The 24018-nt window shown below is 43.1% G+C and overlaps 1 protein-coding gene across 2 annotated transcripts in view; it reads left to right on the top strand.

The window, feature by feature from the left end:
• Positions 1–24018, top strand: part of LOC128642978 (glutamate receptor ionotropic, NMDA 1) — a 360366-nt gene that overhangs the window by 121635 nt on the left and 214713 nt on the right. For both annotated transcript variants that reach the window (XM_053695888.1, XM_053695887.1), the window contains one exon: positions 21622–21743. In XM_053695888.1, the coding sequence (XP_053551863.1) occupies positions 21622–21743 (122 nt within the window). The remainder of the gene's footprint in view (positions 1–21621; positions 21744–24018) is intronic.

Genomic DNA, 24018 nt, shown 5'->3' with positions numbered 1-24018 from the left:
ACATTCACCCTCTTCCTCACATGCAGCCACCTCCTCATCCTCCCACCTCATGCTCAGTCTCCTCGCAATCTGACCACCATTCCTCCCCACAACATATTTCTTTAACCCTTACCTCTCACTCCCTGTAAATCATCTTCTCAGTATTCTCTCCCTCACACCTTGCTTACCCTCTCAATACTGCTAACCCTTACACACCAGCTTCTATTCATATATTTAGCCCTTTCTCCTCAAACACAGCCTCCACCTCAACCTCTATTTTCACCTCCCTGAAATCCACTGTCCTCCTCACCCTATCACCCAGCTTCATATTCACCTTATTTCTTCACAGTCTGTTTCATATTCTCTTATTCCTTTTCTTCTTTACTCACAGGGCCATCCTCAGCCGTCGACTGCAAACAGCCTCCTCCTTAACCTCTCACTACCATTTTTTTATATACAATATATATTTCTGCACAAACTGTATGTACACACACATATAATTTTGACTAATTATGTCAATAAGGATGGCATCAGTTATGTCATTGATGACTTCATGTAAGGCTCCCAAGGATGGAGTGGGGGCAATTTCAGTGAGGAAACTTTTGATAGGAAAGCAAACAAATATATGTATTTTCTAAAATGTTTTCATATTGTATTATGTCTATATGGATGTAAGTTTGCATGAGGATTGTATATAATATATAGTGTGGTTGCATTGGGTTGTAGCAGAGGATGAAAATGTAATATATCCATATCCATTGTTTTATTTAAAGTATGTGTCAGGATATAGGGAACACAAACTGCCATGTGAATCAAAGGTATACCTAAGCAGCTTCACTACTATGCCTCAGGAACCAGCAACAGTGGTAGGAACAGGAGAGTTCATTGAGAGGGTCGGAAACTCTCTCTCACAACTAAGCATTTTACACCTATCTCACCTATCTATCTATCTATCTATTGGGTTATTGTAAAGCGCGGCTATTCACCCGTAAGGGTCTCAAGGCGCTGAGGGTTGCAGTTCAGTCGAAGAGCCAGGTCTTGAGGTCTTTTCTGAACTTAGTTAGGGCGGTAGCTTGTCTTAGGTGCAGCGGGAGGGTGTTCCAATTCTTGGCTGCCAGGTGAGAGAAGGATCTGCCTCCCGCTGTGGTTTTTCTGATGTGGGAGATGACTGCGAGGGCTTGGTCGGCCGATCGAAGTTGTCTGGCAGGGGTGTAGAAGGTAACGCAGTGGTTCAAGTATTCGGGACCGATGTTGTGGAGGGCCTTGAATGTGTGGGTGAGAAGCTTGAAGGTTATTCTTTTGTTGATGGGGAGCCAGTGCAGGTCCCACAGTTGTTTGGTGATGTGGCATTGACAAGGGATATCAAGGATTAGTCTGGCCAAGGCGTTCTGGATGTGCTGTAGTCTCTTTTGGAGCTTGATGGTGGTGCCGGCGTAGAGTGCATTACCATAGTCCAGTCGGCTGCTGACGAGGGCATGAGTGAAAGTCTTCCTGGTCTCGGTTGGGATCCATTTGAAGATCTTTCGCAGCATGTGGAGTGTGTGGAAGCATGCAGAAGAGACAGCGTTGATTTGCCGGTCCATGGAGAGCGATGAGTCCAGGATGATGCCTAGATTTTGTGCATGGTCGGTGGGATTGGAGGGTCTCCGAGGGCTGTGGGCCACCAGGAGTTATTCCAAGCGGATGTGGTGGGACCGAGGAGGAGGACTTCGGTCTTGTCTGCGTTCAGCTTTAGGCAGTTGTAGCTCATCCAGGTGGCGACTGCTGTCAGCCCTTCGTGGACGTTTCTCTTTGCGGTGGGGTCACTGGTGAGTGAGATGATTAGCTGGGTGTCGTTGGCGTAGGAGACAAAGTTGAGGTTGTGTCGTCGGGTGATGGCGGCGAGAGGGGCCATGTAGATGTTGAATAGGGTGGGGCTCAGTGAAGAGCCTTGGGGTACACCGCATCTGATTTCTGTGTGCTTGGAGGTGAAGGGTGGGAGTCTAACTTTCTGGGTTCTGCCGGTGAGGAAGGAGGTGATCCATTCCAGGGCTTTGTCGCATATGCCAGCATCATGTAGTCGGTTGCGGAGGGTGAGGTGGGAGACAGTGTCGAATGCTGCTGAGAGGTCTAGGAGAATGAGGGCGGCGGTCTCTCCTCGGTCGAGTAGGGCGAGGATGTCATCTGTGGTGGCGAGGAGGGAGGTCTTGGTGCTGTGGTTGCTCCTGAAACCTGCATGTCTCACTGAGTTAGCTTGCCAGCTTTAAGCAGATGAAGTTTGTTCAAAGTTCACAATACTCTTATTTAAATGACAGAAAAGTAATGTTACTAAACTAGAGGCAAATACAAATTAAATTGTAGTGAAATTATTTCAGTTTAATTTGTATTTGCTTCAAACTGTGAATGTGTATCAGTTCCTTGTGCTCTCCTGTTTACTTCACTCTTCCCTGTGACATTATGTATCACAGAGAGATTCATTACGTTCTATGGGGGAGGGGGGGCAGCTCATCTTTCTGGGACTTCCAAGGACTTTTTAGAAAATTAAAGGGACATAATGACCAAATGTTGAATCACTTGAAAGTAATTGTTTTTAACCTGAGGTACAGTTTTATACATCTTTAAGTTGTATTATGTATAAATGTAACCTAAACATATCGAGGTAAAAAATAAACAGCTAGATTACGAGTTTTGCGTTATGAGGGGTGCGGTACTAACTTGCACGTTATTCTCAACGCTCACTTTCCTAGGGCGCTAGTATTACAGGTCTTTCTGAACCCAGCGTTAAAAGGCAAGAAGTGAGCTAAGAGCAAAATTGTGCTCCATACTGCACTCCAATACCAGCACTGCTTAAGTCAGCAGTGAGCTGGTTGTACGTGCTCGTGAATGATTTCCCCATTGACATCAATGGAGAGAGCTGGCTGAGAAAAAGCCTAACACCTGCAAAAAAGCGTAAAGCTCAGTAACGCAGCCCCATTGATTCCTCCTAACACCCTAACATGAACCCAGAGTCTAAACACCCCTAATCTTACACTTATTAACCCCTAATCTGCCGCTCCGGACATCGCCGCCACCTATATTATACTTATGAACCCCTAATCTGCTGCCCCCAACATCGCCGACACCTACATTATATTTACTAACCCCTAATCAGCTGCCCACAACATCACCAACACCTACATAATGTTATTAACCCCTAATCTGCCGCCCCTAACATCGCCGCCACCTACCTACATTTATTAACCCCAATCTGCCGCCACAATGTTGCCGCCACTATATTATATTTATTAACCCCTAAACCTAAGTCTAACCCTAACACCCCCTAACTTAAACATAATTAAAATAAATCTAAATAAAATCTACTATTAATAACTAAATAATTCCTACTTAAAACTAAATACTTACCTATAAAATAAACCCTAAGCTAGCTACAATATAACTAATAGTTACATTGTATCTAGCTTAGGGTTTATTTTTATTTTACAGGCAAGTTTGTATTTATTTTAACTAGGTAGAATAGTTACTAAATAGTTATTAACTATTTACTAACTACCTAGCTAAAATAAATACAAATTTACCTGTAAAATAAAACCTAACCTAAGTTACACTAACACCTAACACTACACTACAATTAAATAAATTACCTAAATTAAATACAATTAACTAAATTACAAAAAAAACAAACACTAAATTACAGAAAATAATAAACAAATTACAAGATCTTTAAACTAATTACACCTAATCTAATAGCCCTATCAAAATAAAAAAGCCCCCCCCCAAAATAAAAAACAACAAACAAACAACCCCCCCAACAGTAAAACCCAACCACCCACACAACCAACCCCCCAAATAAAACCCTAACTAAAAAAACCTAAGCTCCCCATTGCTCTGAAAAGGGCTTTTTTATGGGCATTGCCCTTAAAAGTGCATTTAGCTCTATTGCTGCCCAAAGCCCTAACCTAAACATAAAACCCACCCAATAAACCCTTAAAAAAACCTAACACTAACCCCCTGAAGATCCACTTACAGTTTTGAAGATCCGACATCCATCCTTAACGAAGCCGGGAGAAGTCCTCATCGAAGCGGCAAGAAGTCCTCAATGAAGCCGGGAGAAGTCTTCATTCAAGCCGGGACAAGTGGTCCTCCAGACGGGCAGAAGTCTTCATCCAGACGGCATCTTCTATCTTCATCCATCCGGCGTGGAGCGGGTCCATCTTCAAGACATCCGGCGCGGAGCATCCTCTTCCAATGACGACTACCCGACGAATGAAGGTACCTTTAAGTGACGTCATCCAAGGTGGCGTCCCTTAGATTCCGATTGGCTGATAGAATTCTATCAGCCAATCGGAATTAAGGTTGAAACAATCCTATTGGCTGATGCAATCAGCCAATAGGATTGAACTTCAATCCTATTGGCTTATCCAATCAGCCAATAGGATTGAGCTTGCATTCTTTTGGCTGTTCCAATCAGCCAATAGAATGCAAGCTCAATCCTATTGGCTGAATAGAATATAGAATTCTATCAGCCAATCGGAATTGGGGGGTTGTTTGTATTTTTATTTTCAGGTAAAAGAGCTGATTTATTTGGGGCAATGCCCCGCAAAAGGCCCTTTTAAGGGCTATTGGTAGTTTAGTTTAGGCTAGGGTTTTTTTTTTTTTTTTTTTGGAGGGACTTTTTTTATTTTTTATTTTGATAGGGCTATTAGATTAGGTGTAATTAGTTTAAAGATATTGTAATTTGTTTTTTATTTTCTGTAATTTAGTGTTTTGTTTTTTTTGTAATTTAGTTAATTGTATTTAATTTAGGTAATTTATTTAATTGTAGTGTAGTGTTAGGTGTTAGTGTAACTTAGGTTAGGTTTTATTTTACAGGTAAATTTGTATTTATTTTAGCAAAGTAGTTAGTAAATAGTTAATAACTATTTAGTAACTATTCTACCTAGTTAACCCTTTCGTGACAGGGTTAAAGTGCCTTCATCGGAACACCTGTTCCGATGTAGACAAATTGAAACTATGCAATCGTGCATACGAGATTTCAATTATTGGATCGCATCTGGGGGGCGTCCCTACAACCCTAGGAACGCCCTCCAGACCGCGATCAAGTCCTAGAAGCACAGAAAGCTTCAGGACAGCCGTTAGCTATGACGTTCTATTCCGTCATAACGGCTTTAAAGCCCAGTGTAATTATGACGGAATAGAACGGCATAACGGCATTAAAAGGTTAAAATAAATACAAACTTGCCTGTAAAATAAAAATAAACCCTAAGCTAGATACAATGTAACTATTAGTTATATTGTAGCTATCTTAGGGTTTATTTTACAGGTAAGTATTTAGTTTTAAATAGGAATAATTTAGGTAATAATTGTATGTTTTATTTATATTTATTTTAATTATATTTAAGTTAGGGGATGTTAAGGTTAGACTTAGGTTTAGGGGTTAATAAATATAATATAGTGGCGGCGACGTTGGGGGCGGCAGATTAGGGGTTAATAAATGTAGGTAGGTGGTGGCGATGTTAGGGACAGCAGATTAGGGGTTAATAATATTTAACTAGTGTTTGTGAGGCGGGAGTACGGCGGTTTAGGGGTTTATGTTTATTATAGTGGCGGCAATGTCGGGAGCGGCAGATTAGGGGTTAATAATTTTATTTTAGTGTTTGTGATGCGGGAGGGCCTCGGTTTAGGGGTTAATAGGTAGTTTAGGGGTGTTAGTGTACTTTTTAGCACTTTAGTTATGAGTTTTATGCTACAGCATTGTAGTGTAAAACTCATAACTACTACTTTAAAATGTGTTACGAATCTTGCGGGATAGGCTGTACCGCTTACTTTTTGGCCTAAAAAAAAAAGCTTGTAATACCGGCGCTATGGAAGTCCCATTGAAAATAGACTATACGCAAATTTGCGTAAGTTGATTTGCGGTAAGGCCAAAAAAGTGTGCGGTGCCCCTAAATCTGCAAGACTCGTAATGGAACCTGTAATTACACATTTTGCTTAAACAATTTCTTAGTCATGTTCTACATGTCTTTTTGCTGCATGTCACTTTGTATTGATCTAATTGTTGACCGTAAACAAAGTGCTGAATGTTTAACTACAACATAATGGTTACCTAGGGAGTCATTGGTGACCAGCATTCTGTATGAAAGGTGTCTTGTTTCTTTCAGTTATAGTTTTTAATTTGTTTTTATTAAGATCACAACCACATTTTTGGTAAATTCTTGGCATATTTAGATTCCAGGCATGTGCGAGTCGGGGCATAGGTAGGCTGACCATATTGCCGCTTTAAGAAGGGACACATATGAAAAATACATATGTCAGGGTTCTTATACAAAGCATTTCTTTAAACAGCCCTGACATATGTATCTTTCATATGTGTCCCTTTTTAAAGCGGCAATATGGTCACCCTAGGTATAGGGCTTCAGTAATTTCTTTAAATAGCTTGGTCCGGTCCTTGACCATGCAGACCTTTGTTGGATAGCAGGCATATCTTTAATAGCATGCACTATTTTATTGGCAGCCAGTGCAGGGAGATGGGTTTCACATTGCAACATTTTGACTATGGTGGATGCCATGGGATCGGCGGGGCGCATTCCTTAAACCTCTCAGGCGGAGGCAAAAAAAATAGTGTACATGAGGGAATTGGAGTACATCTGGCTTTACCCACAGCTGCTTGGGTAATGTCTGTTTTACCCGGGTAATCCTAGGATTACCTGGATTTCTTACTTTACCCATAACACATATATATTTTGTATGCGTGCCTGTATATATCTGTAAAGTGTTTTAGGCTTAAGAGAAAATAGTATAGCACATAACAACATGAAGAACTTTACTACTTGAGTAGAGCTCAAGAATTTTACAGTAGACCCCCGCGTTAGTCTATAAGCACTCACTAGACTATCACATGAGTGCTAAATAATAACTTTGGACTTGTAATATGAGAGCAAAAAAGAAGTTGTATTGATTGCGCTTGAGTGATGTTAACACACAATAACTCCAATATTTTTGCACTCCACTTGTATATGTAATTCTGTGCACAACTGTGCCATTGCTAACAGTCTGCTAGATTACAAGTGTTGCAGTATGGCTTTCAACGCTGAAAAATTGGCAATTCCAGCATAATGGCCAGGAACGCATATTACGAGTCGTGTCAGTATAGCTATACCGCAAGCATTTTAGACTGTAGCGCAACGTACATTCTGCACTCTAAAAAATTAAATTTTTGTGTGGGATTTTCATAGCGCCGGTATTACAGGTTGTGTGTTCAGGCTAAAATTCTTGCGTTACAGCCTATACCGACACAATCCATACCGTCATCCGAGAGCACTAGTTATGGATTTTGCAAAACAAAAATGTTTCACAAAACTCATAACTAAACTGTTACAAAGTACACTAACACCCATAAACTACCTATTAACCCCTAAACCGCCACCCTCCCACATCGCAATCACTATAATAAAGCTATTAACTCCTAAACCTCTGGCCTCCCACATCGCCGCTACTAAATAAACCTATTAACCCCTAAATCGCCAGCCACCCCACATAGCAAAACACTAAATTAAACTATTACCCCTAAACCTAATACCCCCCTAACTTAAAATTAAAAGTACAATATAACTCTCTTAAAATAAATAAAAACTTACCTGTGAAATAAAAATAAACCTAACATTGAACTAAATTAACCTAACATAACTATTCTAGTAAAATAAAAAAATACTACCAATAAAAAAATCTAAATTACAAATTTAAAAAAACCTAACACTACGAAAAAAATGAAAAAATCTAAAATTACAAAAATTAATAAACACTAAATCACGAAAAATAAAAAACACTAAATCACGAAAAATAAAAAACACTAAGCTTACTAAAAATAATAAACAAAATTATCAAAAATAAAAACAATTATACCTAATCTAGTAGCCCTATAAAAATAAAAAGCCCCCCCAAATAAAAACACCCCCTAGCCTACAATAAACTACCAATAGCCCTTAAAAGGGCGTTTTGTAGGACATTGCCCTAAGATAAACAGCTCTTTTACCTGTAAAAAAAATAAAAAGTTCCTCCAACAGTAAAACCCACAACCCAGCCAATAGGATGAGAGCTAGTGAAAACCTATTGGATGTTTTCGTTAATTTTCTTTTGTAAGCTTAGTGTTTTTTATTTTTCATAATTTAATGTTTCATTTTTTTTTAGTTTTAGATTTTTTTTATTGGTAGTATTTTTTTATTGTATTAGAATAGTAATGTTAGGCTAATTTATAGTTTAATGTTAGGTTTATTTTTATTTCACAGGTAAGTTTTTATTTATTTTAACATAGTTATATTGTAATTTTAATTTCTTTTACAAGATATGACGAGTCCACGGATTTCATCCTTACTTATGGGATATCGCCTCCTGGTCAGCAGGAGGAGGCAAAGAGCACCACAGCAGAGCTGTATATATAGATCCTCCCTTCCCTCCCACTCCAGTCATTCTCTTTGCCTGTTTTAGTGATAGGAAGAGGTAAAGTAAGGTGTTAGTTTAGATTCTTCAATCAAGAGTTTATTATTTTTAAATGGTACCAGTGTGTGCTATTTTTCTCAGGGCTAGAGCTACAGGCTTTAAGCAATGGACTGGGGAGACTTTCATTATTTCAAGCAACTCCCATATTGTTTGCTGCCCTGCTGATGGTCTTAGCAGATATTATCTAAGACCCTGTTTGTCCACACAGATCAGTTGGAGGTGAGGGAAAGAACATCTTCATTGTGTGGGACAACCTCATACTGCGTTCAGTATTAAGGTATGTACAGTCATTTACTTCTGGGGAGACTGTAGTATCTCAGAACAGACTGGCACATATTCCCTATACAGGGAAGGGGTAGTCAATTTGCACAGGGTAAGATTGTGTGCATGGGTATCCCCTCTTTATAAAGGTGAAGGTCAGTAGCTATCAGGACCCTAATAAGAGTTACTCAGGTGGATGTGTGCAGGGCTTTACGCTGGGAGATTGTGGCAACTAAGTGTTCTGTCATTAACTGTTAAGGATGTAACGGTTGGACAGGAGAGTTTGTTTTGTGGGGACACATTGGCATAATGCATGGCTTCGGCCAACTTTGTTTCCGACATTTTTTATTCCCATGCGGTTCTTACTATAGTAGTAATCAGAGGCCGGGGACTACTATTCGGACCCTGACTGTGGAGAGAAAGGTTCTCAGAGTTCCGGTGTGACCTAAGACAGCTTGTGTTAGTAATCTCTCAAGCGGTCTTAGGAGCGCCGTTCACGGAGGTCTATTCAGGGACTCGTGGGGGCAGGTAGGCGCCACAGCAGAGCTGTGGCGTGGTGGAAGTGTTTAAATTTGTCAATAAGGTCTTATACATAATTTGGTATACAGAATACAGGACAACCTCTAAAAGTCTTCTGGTGCTCCCTGTTATTAAATATTTATTGCGGAGCAGTAAAAAACGATACGGTTTAATTTTTTAAAGGCACAGTACATCGTTTTTTCCAACAAATTGTCTAAAAGTGTTTTTTTTTTTTTTTACATTTAAAACGACCAATATTGCTATTGCTGGTCTGTTTATCATGGCTGACCTTCAGGAAAGTACATGTTCTATGTGTTTAGATGCCAATGTGCAACCCCCTATCACTTTTTGTCCCTCATGTACTTAGAGGGCTTTACAGTTTAAAGAACAAATTTTCTTTAATGCAAGTGTATCTAAGGATGTTTCTCAGCCTGATGAGACTCATGGTATGCCGCAATTTTCTCCCCAAGTGTCACAACCTTTAACGCCCGCTCAAGCGACGCCGTGTTCTTCAACTGCATCCAATTCATTCACTCTGCAGGATATGGCTGCAGTTATGTCATCCACTCTTACAGAAGTTTTATCTAAGTTGCCAGTTTTACAGGGCAAACGCAGTAGGGCAGAGAACCTTGTGGTTCCTGCGACTTCTGATGCCTTGGTGGCTATCTCCGATGTACCCTCCCAGGGCTCTGCGAGGTAGGGAGGCCCTGTCTGAGGGGGAACTGTCTGATTCAGGAAGTGCATTGCCCCCGACAGATTCGGACGTCATGTCCTTCAGATTTAAGCTTGAACACCTCCGTCTTTTGCTGCGAGAGGTTTTGGTGACTCTGGACGACTGTGACTCTATTGTGGTCCCACCAGAGAAATTGAGTAAGATGGACAAATACTTAGAGGTCCCTTCTTATTTCGATGTCTTTCTGGTTCCTAAGAGAATTTTGGAAATTATTGCAAGGGAATGGGAAAGATCGGGTATCCCGTTCTCCCCCTTCCCCTATTTTTAAGAAAATGTACCCTATAGCTGACACCGTTCGGGACTCTTGGCAGATGGTCCCTAAGGTAGAGGGGGCTATCTCTACCCTGGCGAAGTGTAGAACTATCCCTATCGAAGACAGTTGTGCTTTCAAAGACCCCATGGATAAGAAGTTGGAGGGTCTTTTCAAGAAACTCTATGTTCATCAAGGGTTTTTATTGCAACCGGCGGCCTGCATTGTAACAGTCACGACTGCGGCTGCTTTTTGGTTTGACGATCTAGAAGAGTCTCTTAGAACTGAGACCTCTTTAGAGGAAATACAGGACAGAATTAAGGCTCTTAAGATAGCTAATTCTTTTATTACGGATGCTTCCTTTCAGATCACCAAATTAGCGGCTAAGAGTTTGGGATTCTCCATCTTAGCACGAAGAGCTTTATGGTTAAAATCTTGGTCTGCGGATGTATCCTCTAAATCCAGACTTTTAGTTATTCCTTTCAAGGGAAAGACTCTATTCGGGCCTAACTTGAAAGAAATAATTTCTGATATTATGGGAGGTAAGGGTCATCTCCTCCCTCAAGACAAGACATCTAAGCAAAGGGGGCAACAGAGTAATTTTCGTTCCTTTCGAAATTTCAAAGGAGCCCCCCCTTCCTCTTCCGCTAAACAGGAAGGGAATTATACACAAGCCAAGCCCACCTGCAAACCCAACCAGGCTTGGAACAAGGGTGAACAACCCAAGAAGCCTGCTGCTGCCCCCAAGACAGCATGAAGGGGCAGCCCCCGATCCGGGACCGGATCTGGTAGGGGGCAGACTTTCTCTCTTTGTCCAGGCTTGGATAAGAGACGTTCAGGATCCCTGGACACTAGAAATCGTGTTTCAAGGGTATCAGTTGGAGTTCAAACATTCCTTCCCAAGGGGAAGGTTTCTTCTTTCACGATTGTCTGTAGACCAGATAAAAAGAGAGGCGTTCTTACGTTGTGTAAAAGAACTCTCCACTATGGGAGTAATTTACCCCGTTCCAATTCAGGAACAGGGGCGGGGATTTTACTCAAATCTTTTCTCCAACATAGGTGTGTCCGGTCCACGGCGTCATCCTTACTTGTGGGATATTCTCTTCCCCAACAGGAAATGGCAAAGTGCCCAGCAAAGCTGGTCACATGATCCCTCCTAGGCTCCGCCTACCCCAGTCATTCTCTTTGCCGTTGTACAGGCAACATCTCCACGGAGATGGCTTAGAGTTTTTTAGTGTTTAACTGTAGTTTTTATTATTCAATCAAGAGTTTGTTATTTTGAAATAGTGCTGGTATGTACTATTTACTCAGAAACAGAAAAGAGATGAAGATTTCTGTTTGTATGAGGAAAATGATTTTAGCAACCGTCACTAAAATCCATGGCTGTTCCACACAGGACTGTTGAGAGCAATTAACTTCAGTTGGGGGAACAGTGAGCAGTCTCTTGCTGCTTGAGGTATGACACATTCTAACAAGACGATGTAATGCTGGAAGCTGTCATTTTCCCTATGGGATCCGGTAAGCCATGTTTATTACGATCGTAAATAAGGGCTTCACAAGGGCTTATTAAGACTGTAGACTTTTTCTGGGCTAAATCGATTCATTATTAACACATATTTAGCCTTGAGGAATCATTTTATTTGGGTATTTTGATATAATAATATCGGCAGGCACTGTTTTAGACACCTTATTCTTTAGGGGCTTTCCCAAAGCATAGGCAGAGCCTCATTTTCGCGCCGGTGTTGCGCACTTGTTTTTGAGAGGCACGGCATGCAGTCGCATGTGAGAGGAGCTCTGATACTTAGAAAAGACTTTCTGAAGGCGTCATTTGGTATCGTATTCCCCTTTGGGCTTGGTTGGGTCTCAGCAAAGCAGATACCAGGGACTGTAAAGGGGTTAAAGTTCAAAATGGCTCCGGTTCCGTTATTTTAAGGGTTAAAGCTTCCAAATTTGGTGTGCAATACTTTTAAGGCTTTAAGACACTGTGGTGAAAATTTGGTGAATTTTGAACAATTCCTTCATGTTTTTTCGCAATTGCAGTAATAAAGTGTGTTCAGTTTAAAATTTAAAGTGACAGTAACGGTTTTATTTTAAAACGTTTTTTGTACTTTGTTATCAAGTTTATGCCTGTTTAACATGTCTGAACTACCAGATAGACTGTGTTCTGAATGTGGGGAAGCCAGAATTACTATTCATTTAAATAAATGTGATTTATGTGACAATGACAATGATGCCCAAGATGATTCCTCAAGTGAGGGGAGTAAGCATGGTACTGCATCATTCCCTCCTTCGTTTACACGAGTCTTGCCCACTCAGGAGGCCCCTAGTACATCTAGCGCGCCAATACTCCTTACTATGCAACAATTAACGGCTGTAATGGATAATTCTGTCAAAAACATTTTAGCCAAAATGAACACTTATCAGCGTAAGCGCGACTGCTCTGTTTTAGATACTGAAGAGCATGACGACGCTGATAATAATGTTTCTGAAGGGCCCCTAACCCAGTCTGATGGGGCCAGGGAGGTTTTGTCTGAGGGAGAAATTACTGATTCAGGGAACATTTCTCAACATGCTGAACCTGATGTGATTACATTTAAATTTAAGTTGGAACATCTCCGCATTCTGCTTAAGGAGGTATTATCCACTCTGGATGATTGTGACAAGTTGGTCATCCCAGAGAAACTATGTAAAATGGACAAGTTCCTAGAGGTGCCGGGGCTCCCAGAAGCTTTTCCTATACCCAAGCGGGTGGCGGACATTGTTAATAAAGAATGGGAAAGGCCCGGTATTCCTTTCGTCCCTCCCCCCATATTTAAAAAATTGTTTCCTATGGTCGACCCCAGAAAGGACTTATGGCAGACAGTCCCCAAGGTCGAGGGAGCGGTTTCCACTTTAAACAAACGCACCACTATACCCATAGAGGATAGTTGTGCTTTCAAAGATCCTATGGATAAAAAATTAGAAGGTTTGCTTAAAAAGATGTTTGTTCAGCAGGGTTACCTTCTACAACCAATTTCATGCGTTGTCCCTGTCGCTACAGCCGCATGTTTCTGGTTCGATGAGCTGATAAAGGCGGTTGATAGTGATTCTCCTCCTTATGAGGAGATTATGGACAGAATCAATGCTCTCAAATTGGCTAATTCTTTTACCCTAGACGCCACTTTGCAATTGGCTAGGTTAGCGGCTAAGAATTCTGGGTTTGCTATTGTGGCGCGCAGAGCGCTTTGGTTGAAATCTTGGTCGGCTGATGCGTCTTCCAAGAACAAGCTACTTAACATTCCTTTCAAGGGGAAAACGCTGTTTGGCCCTGACTTGAAAGAGATTATCTCTGATATCACTGGGGGTAAGGGCCACGCCCTTCCTCAGGATCGGCCTTTCAAGGCAAAAAATAAACCTAATTTTCGTCCCTTTCGTAGAAACGGACCAGCCCAAAGTGCTACGTCCTCTAAGCAAGAGGGTAATACTTCTCAAGCCAAGCCAGCTTGGAGACCAATGCAAGGCTGGAACAAGGGAAAGCAGGCCAAGAAACCTGCCACTGCTACCAAGACAGCATGAAATGTTGGCCCCCGATCCGGGACCGGATCTGGTGGGGGGCAGACTCTCTCTCTTCGCTCAGGCTTGGGCAAGAGATGTTCTGGATCCTTGGGCGCTAGAAATAGTCTCCCAAGGTTATCTTCTGGAATTCAAGGGGCTTCCCCCAAGGGGGAGGTTCCACAGGTCTCAGTTGTCTTCAGACCACATAAAAAGACAGGCATTCTTACATTGTGTAGAAGACCTGTTAAAAATGGGAGTGATTCATCCTGTTCCATTAAGAGAACAAGGGATGGGGTTCTACTCCAATCTGTTCATAGTTCCCAAAAAAGAGGGAACGTTCAGACCAATCTTAGATCTCAAGATCTTAAACAAGTTTCTCAAGGTTCCATCGTTCAAGATGGAAACCATTCGAACTATTCTTCCTTCCATCCAGGAAGGTCAATTCATGACCACGGTGGATTTAAAGGATGCGTATCTACATATTCCTATCCACAAGGAACATCATCGGTTCCTAAGGTTCGCATTCCTGGACAAGCATTACCAGTTCGTGGCGCTTCCTTTCGGATTAGCCACTGCTCCAAGGATTTTCACAAAGGTACTAGGGTCCCTTCTAGCTGTGCTAAGACCAAGGGGCATTGCTGTAGTACCTTATTTGGACGACATTCTGATTCAAGCGTCGTCCCTTCCTCAAGCAAAGGCTCACACGGACATAGTCCTGGCCTTTCTCAGATCTCACGGATGGAAAGTGAACGTGGAAAAGAGTTCTCTATCTCCGTCAACAAGGGTTCCCTTCTTGGGAACAATAATAGACTCCTTAGAAATGAGGATATTTCTGACAGAGGCCAGAAAAACAAAGCTTCTAGACTCTTGTCGGATACTTCATTCCGTTCCTCTTCCTTCCATAGCTCAGTGCATGGAAGTGATCGGGTTGATGGTAGCGGCAATGGACATAGTTCCTTTTGCGCGCATTCATCTAAGACCATTACAACTGTGCATGCTCAGTCAGTGGAATGGGGATTATACAGACTTGTCTCCGAAGATACAAGTAAATCAGAGGACCAGAGACTCACTCCGTTGGTGGCTGTCCCTGGACAACCTGTCACAAGGGATGACATTCCGCAGACCAGAGTAGGTCATTGTCACGACCGACGCCAGTCTGATGGGCTGGGGCGCGGTCTGGGGATCCCTGAAAGCTCAGGGTCTTTGGTCTCGGGAAGAATCTCTTCTACCGATAAATATTCTGGAACTGAGAGCGATATTCAATGCTCTCAAGGCTTGGCCTCAGCTAGCGAGGGCCAAGTTCATACGGTTTCAATCAGACAACATGACAACTGTTGCGTACATCAACCATCAGGGGGGAACAAGGAGTTCCCTAGCGATGGAAGAAGTGACCAAAATCATTCTATGGGCGGAGTCTCACTCCTGCCACCTGTCCGCTATCCACATCCCAGGAGTGGAAAATTGGGAAGCGGATTTTCTGAGTCGTCAGACATTGCATCCGGGGGAGTGGGAACTCCATCCGGAAATCTTTGCCCAAGTCACTCAGCTGTGGGGCATTCCAGACATGGATCTGATGGCCTCTCGTCAGAACTTCAAAGTTCCTTGCTACGGGTCCAGATCCAGGGATCCCAAGGCGGCTCTAGTGGATGCACTAGTAGCACCTTGGACCTTCAAACTAGCTTATGTGTTCCCGCCGTTTCCTCTCATCCCCAGGCTGGTAGCCAGGATCAATCAGGAGAGGGCGTCGGTGATCTTGATAGCTCCTGCGTGGCCACGCAGGACTTGGTATGCAGATCTGGTGAATATGTCATCGGCTCCACCTTGGAAGCTACCTTTGAGACGAGACCTTCTTGTTCAGGGTCCGTTCGAACATCCGAACCTGGTTTCACTCCAGCTGACTGCTTGGAGATTGAACGCTTGATCTTATCGAAGCGAGGGTTCTCAGATTCTGTTATCGATACTCTTGTTCAGGCCAGAAAGCCTGTAACTAGAAAGATTTACCACAAAATTTGGAAAAAATATATCTGTTGGTGTGAATCTAAAGGATTCCCTTGGGACAAGGTTAAGATTCCTAAGATTCTATCCTTCCTTCAAGAAGGATTGGAAAAAGGATTATCTGCAAGTTCCCTGAAGGGACAGATTTCTGCCTTGTCTGTGTTACTTCACAAAAAGCTGGCAGCTGTGCCAGATGTTCAAGCCTTTGTTCAGGCTCTGGTTAGAATTAAGCCTGTTTACAAACCTTTGACTCCTCCTTGGAGTCTCAATTTAGTTCTTTCAGTTCTTCAGGGGGTTCCGTTTGAACCCTTACATTCCGTTGATATTAAGTTATTATCTTGGAAAGTTTTGTTTTTAGTTGCAATTTCTTCTGCTAGAAGAGTTTCAGAATTATCTGCTCTGCAGTGTTCTCCTCCTTATCTGGTGTTCCATGCAGATAAGGTGGTTTTACGTACTAAACCTGGTTTTCTTCCAAAAGTTGTTTCTAACAAAAACATTAACCAGGAGATTATCGTACCTTCTCTGTGTCCGAAACCAGTTTCAAAGAAGGAACGTTTGTTGCACAATTTGGATGTTGTTCGCGCTCTAAAATTCTATTTAGAAGCTACAAAGGATTTTAGACAAACATCTTCCTTGTTTGTTGTCTATTCCGGTAAAAGGAGAGGTCAAAAAGCAACTTCTACCTCTCTCTCTTTTTGGATTAAAAGCATCATCAGATTGGCTTACGAGACTGCCGGACGGCAGCCTCCCGAAAGAATCACAGCTCATTCCACTAGGGCTGTGGCTTCCACATGGGCCTTCAAGAACGAGGCTTCTGTTGATCAGATATGTAGGGCAGCGACTTGGTCTTCACTGCACACTTTTACCAAATTTTACAAGTTTGATATTTTTGCTTCTTCTGAGGCTATTTTTGGGAGAAAGGTTTTGCAAACCGTGGTGCCTTCCATTTAGGTGACCTGATTTGCTCCCTCCCTTCATCCGTGTCCTAAAGCTTTGGTATTGGTTCCCACAAGTAAGGATGACGCCGTGGACCGGACACACCTATGTTGGAGAAAACAGAATTTATGTTTACCTGATAAATTACTTTCTCCAACGGTGTGTCCGGTCCACGGCCCGCCCTGGTTTTTTTAATCAGGTCTGATAATTTATTTTCTTTAACTACAGTCACCACGGTACCATATGGTTTCTCCTATGCAAATATTCCTCCTTAACGTCGGTCGAATGACTGGGGTAGGCGGAGCCTAGGAGGGATCATGTGACCAGCTTTGCTGGGCTCTTTGCCATTTCCTGTTGGGGAAGAGAATATCCCACAAGTAAGGATGACGCCGTGGACCGGACACACCGTTGGAGAAAGTAATTTATCAGGTAAACATAAATTCTGTTTTTGTTGTTCCCAAAAAAGAGGGAACCTTCCGTCCCATTTTAGATCTCAAGAGTCTAAACAAGTTTCTCAGAGTTCCATCCTTCAAGATGGAGACTATTCGGACAATTCTTCCATTGATCCAGGAGGGTCAATTTATGACTACCGTGGACTTAAAGGATGCGTATCTTCATATTCCTATCCACAGAGATCATCACAAGTTCCTGAGGTTTGCCTTTCTGGACAAACATTTTCAGTTCGTGGCTCTTCCTTTCGGGCTGGCCACGGCACCCAGAATCTTCACAAAGGTTTTAGGATCTCTGCTGGCGGTTCTCAGGCCGCGGGGCATTTCAGTGACGCATTATCTGGACGATATTCTGATCCAGGCGTCGTCTTATCAGCTAACAAAATCTCATACCAACATTGTCCTATCCTTTCTAAGGACGGGTGGAAGGTGAATCTAGAAAAAAGTTCACTAATTCCACAGACAAAGGTTTCTTTCCTGGGAACTCTAATAGACTATCTATGAAAATCTTTTTGACGAAAGTCAGAAAATCAAAGATTCTGAATACATGCCGATCCCTTCAGTCCAATCCTCGCCCATCAGTGGCTCAGTGCATGGAGGCAATTGGATTGATGGTGCCGGCAATGGACATCATTCCGTTTGCTCGTTTTCATCTCAGACCTCTACAACTGAGCATGCTCAGACAATGGAATGGTGATTATGCAAATTTGTCTCCTCAGATAGATCTGGATCAGGAGACGAGGGACTCTCTTCTTTGGTGGTTGTCGCCGGATCATCTGTCCCCAGGGAGGTGCTTCCACAGACCCTCATGGGTGATAGTGACAACGGACGCCAGTCTACTAGGATGGGGTGCAGTTTGGAATTCCCTGAAGGCTCAGGGTGTGTGGACTCGGTCGGAGTCTCTACTTCCCATCAATATTCTGGAGTTGAGAGCAATATTCAATGCGCTACAGGCTTGGCCTCAGTTGCCTTCGGCCAAATTCATCCGATTTCAGTCAGACAACATCACGACTGTGGCTTACATCAATCATCAGGGAGGAACAAGGAGTTCCTTAGCGATGACAGAAGTATCCAAGATAATTTGGTGGGCGGAGGCTCACTCTTGTTATCTATCAGCACTCTACATCCCAGGAGTGGACAACTGGGAAGCAAATTTTTTGAGCAGACAGACGTTTCATCCGGGGGAATGGGAACTCCATCCGGAGGTCTTTGCCACCCTGATTCTCAAATGGGGCAGACCGGAGCTGGATCTTATGGCATCTCGTCAGAATGCCAAGCTCCCGAGATATGGATCCAGGTCCAGGGATCCTCAGGCCGAACTGATAGATGCCTTGGCAGTGCCTTGGTCGTTCAACCTAGCTCATGTGTTTCCACCGTTTGCTCTCCTTCCCCGGGGGATTGCTCGAGTCAAGCAGGAGAGGGCTTCAGTGATTCTCATCGCTCCTGCGTGGTCTCGCAGGACTTGGTATGCTGACCTGGTGGACATGTCCTCTCTGCCCCCGTGGAAGCTTCCATTGAGGCAGGACCTTCTCATTCAAGGACCCTTCTATCATCCGAATCTAGTTTCTCTGCAGCTGACTGCTTGGAGATTGAACGCTTGATTTTATCTAAGCGAGGGTTCTCTGATTCGGTCATTGATACCTTGATCCAGGCATGTAAGCCTGTTACTAGAAAGATTTACCATAAGATATGGCGTAAATATCTTTATTGGTGCTAATCCAAGGGCTACTCATGGAGTAAGGTTAGGATTCCTAGGATTTTGTCCTTTCTCCAAGAAGGATTGGAGAAAGGGTTATCAGCAAGTTCCTTAAAGGGACAGATTTCTGCTTTATCTATTTTGCTACACAAACGTCTGGCAGATATTCCGGATGTTCAATCTTTTTGTCAGGCTCTGACTCGGATCAGGCCTGTGTTTAGACCTATTGCTCCTCTGAGTTTGAATCTAGTTCTTAAGGTTCTTCAAGGAGTTCCGTTTGAACCTATGCATTCCATAGATATTAAGTTGTTATCTTGAAAAGTTTTATTTTTGGTTGCTATTTCTTCTGATCACAGAGTTTCTGAGCTTTCGGCATTACAATGTGATTCTGCTTACCTTATTTTTCTTTCCGATAAGGTAGTGTTATGTACCAAACCTGGTTTTCTTCCTAAGGTTGTTTCCAACAAAAATATTAATCAGGAGATTATTGTTCCTTCAATGTGTCCTAATCCTTCTTCTAAGAAGGAGTGTCTGTTACATAACTTGGACGTGGTCCATGCCCTGAAGTTTTACTTGCAGGCAACTAAGGAATTTCGTCAGTCATCTTCATTATTTGTTGTTTTTTCTGGAAAACGTAGGTTTCAGAAAGCTACGGCTACGTCTCTTTCTTTTTGGCTGAAGAGTATCATCCGTTTTGCTTATGAGACTGCTGGACAGCAGCCTACTGAACGAATTACGGCTCATTCCACTAGGGCTGTGGCTTCCTCATGGGCTTTTAAAAATTATGCTTCTGTTGAACAGATTTGCAAGGCTGCAACTTGGTCGTCTCTTCACACTTTTTCCAAATTTTACAAATTTGATACTTTTGCCTCGTCCGAGGCTGTTTTTGGGAGGAAGGTTCTTCAAGCAGTGGTGCCTTCCGTTTAGGTTCCTGTCTTGTTCCTCCCTTTCATCCGTGTCCTATTGCTTTGGTATGGTATCCCGTAAGTAAGGATGAATTCGGTGGACTCATCATATCTTGTAAAAGAAAAGGAAATTTATGCTTACCTGATAAATTTGTTTCTTTTACGATATGACGAGTCCACAGCCCACCCTGTCATTTTCTAAGACAGGTCTTTATTTTTTGTTAAACTTCAGTCACCTCTGCACCTTGGCTTTTCCTTTCTCTTCCTAACTTCAGTCGAATGACTGGAGTGGGAGGAAAGGGAGGAGCTATATATACAGCTCTGCTGTGGTGCTCTTTGCCTCCTCCTGCTGACCAGGAGGCGATATCCCATAAGTAAGGATGAAATCCGTGGACTCGTCATATTGTAAAAGAAACCAATTTATCAGGTAAGCATAAATTTCCTTTTTAAGTTAGGGGGGTGTTAGGTTTAGGGGTTAATAGTTGAATTTAGTATTTTGTGATGTGGGGGGCTTGCGGTTTAGGGGTTAATAGGTTTATTTATTAGCGTTGATGTGGGGGGCCGGAGGTTTAGGGGTAAATAGGTTTATTTAGTTGGGGAGCAGCAGAATAGGGGTTAATAACTTTATTATAGTGTCGGCAATGTCATACAGGGGCGGAATAGGGGTTAATAACTTTGTTTAGGTGTCGGCGATGTTGGGAGCGGCAGAATATGGGTTAATAACTTTTTTTTTTGAGTTATAACTTTTTATTAAGGTTTTGCGCAGTTGACAAAACATAGAAACAACCATAAAATACAGATGACATACATTCAGATAATACAAAACAATATAATGATATACATAAAGGGCATATTATTAGATAAAAGGTACTCTTCTGAATCCTTCATTTTATGGTTTTAAAAACTATCATAACAGACTAATTAGCAGGTCCCTTAAGAACCTATTGATATAGGTAATGGTTAATAACTTTTATTAGTGTCTGCGATGTCGTGGGCGGCAGATTAGGGGTGTTAAGACTTGGGGTTTATGTTAGGGTGTTAGGTTTAAACGTAACTTTTTTTTCCCCATAGATATCAATGGGGTTGCGTTACAGAGGTTTTTTATTCCGCACTTCTGGTGTTAGGTTTTTTTCTAACACTCTCTCCTCATTGATGTCTATGAGAGAAAGCATGCACGAGAACGTCAAAGCAGTCCTTGGTTTTTGTGCGGTATGGAGATTAACGCCACCATATCGCAAGCACAAGGAGGCTTTTCAGTAACTCGTAATGGCAGCGCTATGGAGAGTGAAATAACGCAACTTTTTTGGCGTTAGTTTCGCACCCTGTTTAGGGCAAAACTCGTAATCTAGGTGAGTGTAATGTAAAATATGAGATGAGCAGCATGAATCAAATATATATAGAAAGAGCCAGGAATAAAAAACAGTTCAGTGACTTGTTCTACAGCCTGGGTTACCACCTTGGATTAATTTCGTTTAGCCCAATTGTGCTTTTCACAGAGGAGAACTTTCCTAAACTATATCAGTCTGAACCCGCCTCACAAGGTCAGTCCAGCTCTGAAATACAATGCAATTTTCCTCTGAACAAGGGAAATGGCAACCCCAGATGATCGTTGCTGCCTCCTTTGGGCCTCATCAGTGAGGTGCAGCCATATCCCTCTAGGTACATTGGGCAAGAAGTCCACGTCTGGTTTCCTTGTGAGCAGCATGACTCCCATGAGTAGCATTCACCCGCATATGTGCATATGCTGCTGCTCATTGGTGATAACAAAGGTAGCTTTGGTGTACAGTGGAAAAAAATACATTGTCCATATATCAGACTGTTCATGAATATTTATAAACCAAATTTTTTTTTCTCTTTCTATTGGCTCTCATTATGTTTTTTTTATCTTGCAGTGAGGAAGATGCAACTGCAGTGTACAAATCAGCTGCCATTTTGAACATGACAGGACCAGGATATGTGTGGTTGGTGGGAGAGAGGGAAATTTCGGGAACTGCTTTACGTTACGCACCTGATGGTAAAGATACTTTTGTACCTTAAACCGTTAAGCTGTTAGTTAAAGTGATTAACTAAATAAGAGTACAGCAAGAGTACAATACTACATGTTTGTAATGAGGATTTTATATGTGGTAATAAAAATAAGAAAGGAACTGCTCTAAGTGCAGATAAATAAGGGAGCCCGGGAAAATGAGGGAGAGTTAGCAGCCCTAGAGGTACAGCCAATATGACGCAGCACCGCCTGTTCCATAGCTTTAAATAGTATCGTACTCCTACGCCTCTGCATTGAGAAGCCTGCACATTAGTCCGGCTTCTTCCTAAGAAGACGCAGGAGAGCGCTACTTTACATACAAGCAAACTTTACCTAGGGGAGGCCGGCTGCTTGTAAGTACGGTGTTACAGAAGCATTAGTTATTTTGTTGTGAAGAGCTTATTTACCAGCAGCAATGCCTGAACCAGCAAGCCAGCGCCTAAGAAGGGCTCCAAGAAAACCGTAACAAGTATCATTTCATAAAGAGTTAACTCTTTTTTTTCAGCTTTTAGAAACTATTGTCTAATCACCTCTGGAGCCAGACTGCTAATTGATAAGATGAACTTGTAAACTTGTTATCTTAAGTACTGTAATCCTATTGTGGCCTGTCAAAGGACAGTGCTCTCTATCTAAATGTGTGATGGGGGATTTTGTGCTTCCCCCCCTCTCCCCCTGGAAGTGCCCTGTGTGCATGTAACCTTAATAAAAAGCAGGCTGGGCATCCCAGTCCTGAGTTCTTGTTTGACCCTTAATCGCAGCGTTGACTCGTTTTTGTGGGCAGAAGGGTATCCTAGCTGTACTGCAGCTAAGGGAGATTATTCTATATTTGCGAGACTCATATAGAATACTATGGAAAGCAGCTTCTCCCCTCTTTAGCAATAGGGATCCAGGCTACTAAGCGGTCCATCTCTCAGCGAGACTAAGGGTAACCGTAACATTTGGCGGCAGCAGCGGGATTTTCCTGGATTTCCTAGGAGAGGTACAGAACGGATGGAGAGCGCTTACGAAAAATTGAAGCGTACAACCCTAAAGGATTTACTTGAAAGCAGAGGGGGGTACGCCAGCAACCGGCCGAGGAGAGAGCTGATCGCAGAATTGACCGAACTGGATCAGAGCTTCACAATGGCGGAAACACCGACCACGATTAGTGACGAAAAAACCAGGATTGTTCGGGAAAGGCTCTCATTATACGGGCCGAACCCCTCCATGGAATTAGTACAGCAGTTGATGGCGGAGGCGGACGAGGATATACGAGAGACTCGAGCCCACGAACTCAACCTAGCGAACGCACACCGCAATGCTGAAGCCCCGCAGGTAATCATCCCTGTCGAAAATGCTGGGAGGCCCAAGATACCCTATGCGGCATTTCGACCCTTCCTAGAGAGCGAGACAGGGATTGATGAATATTTGGCGGACTTCGAAAGGCAATGTGCCCTGCACCAGATTCCCAACAGAGAGTGGCCCACGATATTGTCTGGGAAACTATCCGGGCGAGCCCTGGAAGCCTTTCGTACTCTGGGTGCTGAGGAAGTGACACAGTATGAGCTAGTTAAGGAGACACTGTTGCGACGGTACGCTGTAACTCCGGACACGTATCGCCGACAGTTTCAGGGCACGGAAAAGAAGCCTAACGATACCCATATGGAATGGGCGCACCGAATGCGGAGAGCGGCAAATCACTGGCTGAGCGGAAGTAAAGCGGTGACTGGGGAGGAAATTTTACAATTGTTTCTCTTAGAACATTTTTATAATGGCATGGAACAGCAAGGGAAGGAATGGCTGCGAGACAGGCGGCCTTCTACCTTAGAAGAAGCAGCCAAATTGGCCAATGAACATTATGACTCCCGTCTTCACGAACCCATGAACTACCGAGCTCCAGCACGGGTCAAACCCAGAGAGGTTTACCGTGCACCCCCTCGTGCTGAATTCCGAGCCCCGGTGCCCACAGGGCCCGTCCGACACTCAGGACCACCCAATAACAGCTCTGAGCGTCCCAGACCGACTTGCCACCGATGCAAGCAACCAGGGCATTTCATGGCTAGCTGCCCCCTTAATACGCACCAGACACCCAGGAATTACAATTACCCCTCTGGGTCCTATCGTCCGGCCCGGGCCCTCTGTGTTAACCAAGAGGCCCCTATGGAGGGATATGTGGGGCCGCTTCACGAGGCAGACCCTGTATATGCTGCCTCAGATAACCGCCAGCACCATCGGCAGAGGGTATGGCTCGAGGGGCGATCTACCGAGGGATTGCGAGACACAG

This window comes from Bombina bombina, chromosome 12 (genome assembly GCF_027579735.1).
Source record: "Bombina bombina isolate aBomBom1 chromosome 12, aBomBom1.pri, whole genome shotgun sequence".
Taxonomy (NCBI): domain Eukaryota; kingdom Metazoa; phylum Chordata; class Amphibia; order Anura; family Bombinatoridae; genus Bombina; species Bombina bombina.
Note: the sequence above shows the minus strand (reverse complement) of the source record. Positions and strands in the feature narration are given on the sequence as shown.